At 48.8% G+C, this 5,522-nt stretch overlaps 1 protein-coding gene across 4 annotated transcripts in view; it reads right to left on the bottom strand.

The window, feature by feature from the left end:
• The window catches only part of SPECC1 (sperm antigen with calponin homology and coiled-coil domains 1), a 162,108-nt gene extending 159,145 nt beyond the window's left edge, over positions 1-2,963 (bottom strand). For 3 of the 4 annotated variants that reach the window (XM_017857631.1, XM_017857646.1, XM_017857639.1), the window contains exon 1: positions 2,720-2,963. In XM_017857631.1, the coding sequence (XP_017713120.1) occupies positions 2,720-2,759 (40 nt within the window). In that variant the 5' untranslated portion in view covers positions 2,760-2,963. The remainder of the gene's footprint in view (positions 1-2,719) is intronic. The other variant, XM_017857653.1, reaches the window with a different exon arrangement.
• Between the last annotated feature and the right edge of the window lie 2,559 nt (positions 2,964-5,522).

The raw sequence follows: 5,522 nt of genomic DNA, 5'->3' as shown, positions 1-5,522 counted from the left end.
AAAAAAAAAAAAAAAAAAAAAAAATCCCATCTCTACCAAAAAAACAAAACAGCCGGGGCCTGTCATCCCAGCTACTTGGGTGGCTGAAGTGGGAGGATTGCCTGACCTTGGAAGGTCAAGGCTGCAGTAAGCCATGATCACAGCACTGCACTCCACCCCAGGTGACAGAGTCAGACCTTGTCTCAAAAAAAAAAAAAAAAAAAAAAAAAAAAAAAAACAAACCAATTTGCCATTCATCTGGAAGGACTGCAGAGGTCTAAAAGCCTCCAGCTGTTGGCACCACGAGGATCCTAGGACTCATCCTCATGTTAGCTTCTGAGCTGAAGGCACGTTCTTCCCAAGTAGCCTCTGGCCAATGACTGACCCACAGAAAGACTAGTGACTGTGGTTTCTGCCCAACCTGAGACCCCTCTAATGGGCGGGCTTTGCTCTGGAGCTCCCCCATCATCTGGCCAAGACTTCAGGTCTGCGTCATTAGTCATGATCTGAGGCTCTCCCTGCCCAAACCTACCGCCCCCTGCTTCCTTTTCATAGGTGCTGGGTCTGCACCATGGTCAAAAGCTTTCCTTGCCCAGGCTAGCCTCGAACTCCTCAAATTCTGCTTCCTATCCCTTTTGTCTGTCTTGTGTGCATTCTTAATTCTAAATGTCTGTTCTCCACGGACAAAACTGGCACGATATGGGAACCATGTGATACTCAGGCTTGTGTGCTGCTATCACTCATCCAGCCTCCCTTCTGCTTCCCCCTTATATCCTTTTGGTACCCTTGCTCTGATGACCCTTGGAAGCACTTGTTGAGATTCTAGTCCAATGTACCACAATTGCCAGTTGGGGCCATGCGAACTCATCCCAGTTCTGCAGTAAAGCAGAGTGAAAACACACACATCTTTAACAAAGCTCTAATTTCCAGGATCTCAACGATGAACTCTACAGCATTTCATCACAGCATTAGAAGGCCAGTTAAAATTACACTTTCAGCCAGTAGTCCAGCATTTCAAGTTTTTACCACGAATTCCTAGCCAGGCAAGGTGGCATGTGCCTGTAGTCTCAGCTACTTGGGAGGCTGAGGGAGGAGGGTTGCTGGAGCCCAGGAGTTCAAGGCCAGCCTGGGCAACACAGGTGAGACACCATCTCTTAAAAATGTCCTAATCCAGTATCTTCATTTGCAGCAAATCAGAGTTCCCATTCTGAAATGATATGCATTCTTTGAAAAATACAATAAAATAAGTCACTGGCATAAACATATTCTTTTTATGTCCTATCCATCAGAGTGCTTTAAAAAGTAAGGTCACTAAAAAATTGGAACACAGGCATCCAAATCACTCTTAAAAGCTCTAACAAGAGTAAGTCTTTTCACAATTTTAACACAAAGGAAATAATACATAGGGGTTTTCACAATACCTGGACAGGCATGTAACTAATGAGAAATGTTTTTAAAATGTTACCAATCCTTTACCGAACAGTTTATCAACAGGGTTATTTATGACAAGTATATTATTTTTATTTTATGCATATTTCATTTTATAAATATGCATATTATTGGTTATTCTGCCCAAAAAATAGTCTGAACAAGTGCTGTGTAATTAAAGTCACCTCTATGCAGTAAGCTGGCCCCTGAAATTTTTCTTCACAGTATTTCTGTGCGGTTGTCCAAATTTTCCATCCTGGCTGTGGTACCAGTCCAATGTACCCCAAGTGTCAGGGAGGCACCCGCCTCCACTCCACCCGAGGACAGGGCCGAGAGGGCGGCTGGGGCCCTGGGTGGTGAAGGAGCAATGCGCAGAGGCCAGGATGACCCAGCGACCTACAGCATGGCATCCAGCTCCGGAAAAGGTGGAAAAGGTCACTCGGACAAGTCGCTTCACCTCTCAGAGCCTCAAAGTCCTCATTCAAATTAAAATTCAAATATCACACCTTTGGAAAACGTTTACAGTTCTGACTCTCCCACTGAAACACGTACCTGTCACCTGTCCCCACCCCCCTCCCCAGGACTCGAGTCAGGTCAACCATCTCTTTGCTATCAGCCAAGATGTTATTTTTCAGGCAAAACTAAATTCCATTTGCTTCACGTGACAGTCCAGAAACGGTTCGTTTTGTTTTTAAAAGCAACCCTGGTTATCGGCATCTACTCTGCTGGGGGCCGGCATGAGCTACCAGAGGACGAAAACTATGGCCCAGCTGACTCCACGAAGCTCACTCAGGACTGAGGAAGTAAAAACGGGATAACCAGAGGCGCGCCCGACATCCCAGAACAAGCACGGACTATTCCGGGTTAGCAACAGTGGCGGGGCAGCCCTGGCGTGAGTGTGAGGGGTAGAGGCGCAGGCGCCACAAAGTGCGGGGCCCGCGGCCGACAGGGAGCAGCCGCGGGGCATGCCCTTCCCGCAAACGCCCGGAAAGTACGCCGGCGGCCTGGGCGCTCAGGAGACCCGGTCTAGGCGCGGGCCAGGCGCGCAGGGGGGAACCCCGCGGCAGGGAGGCCACTGCGCCCGCCCGGCGGCCCCCGCTCCCAGGTGCGCGTTCAGGACCAGCAACGTTTCCTGGTCGCGGCACGGGCACAGGTAATTTCACAATCCCATGCGCCGCATTCCAACGGCAAGAATCACACGCCAGGACCTTAGCCTTTCGCTCGCCCCCGTGGGCGCCGCGGGCCGGAGGCGGTGGGGGAAGGGCGCCTGGCCGGGGAGGGGTGCGGCGCGACCCCCATCAGCCGCACAGACCTGGTTCCGGATCCTCGGGCCGTCCTGAGTGGTTGCCCATGCTTGGCCCACTAGGGCAGCGGCCGGCTTGGTGGCCTCGGACGGGATGTCCACTGTGCCGAGCTCGCGCCGGCTCCGGCTGGCGAGGCGGCTGCGTCCGGCGGGTCCGCTCCAGTCAAAGAAAGAGCCGGGCGCCTTCCAGTTCCCAGCGGCTGCCGGCGGAGCCGCTCCTCTCCCGCGCCAGCGGGCTCCGCCCCCTTCATCTGCATCCTGCCCGACCACCTCAACTGCACGCCACACGACAGGCGCGGCCCGCCCCCCTCATCTGCATACTGTCCGCCCACCTCATCTGCATTTCCTTCTTGGCTGCCAGAGGGCCCCCAGCCGTGGGCGGGACTCACCGGCTGACCAGCTGCTGGCCTCCAGCCCCGGACGCTGAGAACCTCAGCTGCACAAGATAGGCTGGAAAAACCCCACTGCGGGGAGGCGGGAGCCGAGTGCCCCCGGAAAGGCAAAATCCTGCTCGTGTGAAGCTAGACCTATCAGGACAAGAGAAACCTAGGACTAGCGCAGGACAGGAGCTTAATAAGCATTTTTTCGGTTGAATGAATGAATGGATGAACAATTCGAGGAGGACGTGAAGAAAAATAACGCTAACAAGGCCGTGCTCATTATCCAAAATGAATACTATGGCTAACAATAAAAATGCATACCAATCATAAGTAGAAACTGTTCTGCCGCTGTCAGAAATTACTAAAATGGAAATTACCCTGAACAACTTTCATCCTTCATCTGACAGTGAAAATACTTAGAACAACTAAATCTTGCAGTGAAAATATTTAGGACTAATAAAACCATTAGTGGCATGACTGGTTCTATCTCGTGCATCACTTGAACACTACGGTCCATTCTCAGGTCTCATGCATCAACATCATAGGAAACCACTGATCAATCCTAATGCCTCAACACAGTGTGTTCACTTGGTTCCAGGATGCTACGCTCTCCTAGTTTTCTGCTCACCCCCCCAAGAAGCCTCTTCCCAGTCCGCTTTGTTGGTTCCTCCTCATCTTGACCTCTAAACCCTGGGCACGAAAGCTCAGCCAACAGATCTCTTTCCTATATACTCTCTTGGTCTTTGATTTACCAACTTGTGGCTTTTAAATACCATCTACATATCTCCAGGTTGGTTCCCTCTTCTAGCTCCAGACTCATTTATCCAACTACCTTCTTGACACCTTCTCTTGACACCTCCACTTAGATTTTCTAATAGTCCTCTCCATCTCCCTAAGTGGCAGTTCCATTCTTCCAGTGACTCAGGCCAGAAACCTTGACTCCTTTCACACACCACATCTTGTCCCTCAACAACGCCTGTCAGTATGTATATCATAAATAGCCCTACATCTCAGCACTTCTCACCTCCTCCACTGCTACCCCCTGATCCAAATCGCTGCCATCTCCTGCCAGGATTACTGCAACTGCCTCCTAACCAGTCTCACTTCTCCTGCCCTTACCTCCTTATAGCCCATTTTGCACATACAGTGAGAATGATGCTTCTAAAGCCTAGGTCAAATCATGTCACACCTCCACTTGCAACGCTCCAGTGTCTTTCTGTCTCACTTGGAAGAAAAGTCAAAGCCCTTACGATGGCCTCCAAGGCCCTGAATAATCCTCCTCTCCCCCCATCAGTGAACTCACCTTCCCCTTCTCACATTGCTCTTGCTACACCGGCCTCCTCACTGTTCCTCAAATAAACGGAGCATGTTCCCATCTCAGGGCCTTTGCACTTGGTGTTCCCTCTGCCTGCAACATTCTTCCCCCAGACACCTACACTGCATAGACCATATGTCTCACCCTCTCTCACTCCCTGGGCCTTTGCTCAAATGTCACCCTACTAAGGGGGCTTCTCTCATCACACCACATTAAATAGCCAGACCCTCAGCACACACCCTCTCCTACTTTGCTGGCCTCTGTGACACAGATTGCCATTCCATATACTACATGTTTACTAATTATTGCTCCTCCACTAGAGTGTAAACTTTATAAACACGGGGACTCAGAAGGAATGAATGAAAACGAATGAACCAATGTATAGGCTGCATGCAGCAGATACAAATTAGCATTTAAATACACATTACTTCCTTTTAGTGGTAGAATAGTACCATGAGTTGGTTTCTCCCACAAAACTAGTGTGTCAAAGACCAAAGTCACAGTTTTATCTCTGTAATGGCTAAAACATAACACTATACTGAGCATGTACAAGCAAATATACTAAGGAAAATAAATACCAGGAAACAATGTTAGAGCAGAAATGCATATGACACCAAGTGCAACTCCCTCCCTTTTAAAAAGGTAATTAGCCCAGAAAAGATGGTGGACTTCCCCAAAGAGTTCCAAAATGATAGGTAAAGCCTGAGTTTGTGATCATGGTAAGAATGACACAACTTCAGTTTATAGAAGAGTTACATACTTATTCAAAGAGTTTTGGAAATCAATGAGTCAATTTACTAATTCTATAAAATGTCAGGTAATTAACATGTCTCTTTATGGAAACTGGACAAATAAGACACTAACCCAACCTGGACTCCTATGGCTCTCTCACCTCCTACATTTAAAATATCTAGTCAAGTCCTGCACATTTCATCACCTTAACATTTTTCAGATTTTGCCTCTCTCTTGTCTTTGCTGCATCTTTCATTCACAAGGGCTGCTGCATTAGCTTCCCAACTAACTTACTACTTCCAGTTTTGCTGCTGCTCAAATTGCTCCTCCACCTGAATTATTCAAAAATGCACATCTGACTGCACCATGCCTCTGCCTAGAAGTT

This window comes from Rhinopithecus bieti, unplaced genomic scaffold, assembly GCF_001698545.2.
Source record: "Rhinopithecus bieti isolate Rb0 unplaced genomic scaffold, ASM169854v2 scaffold_3050, whole genome shotgun sequence".
Classification (NCBI taxonomy): domain Eukaryota; kingdom Metazoa; phylum Chordata; class Mammalia; order Primates; family Cercopithecidae; genus Rhinopithecus; species Rhinopithecus bieti.
This window is presented reverse-complemented; position numbering and strand designations above follow the sequence as displayed.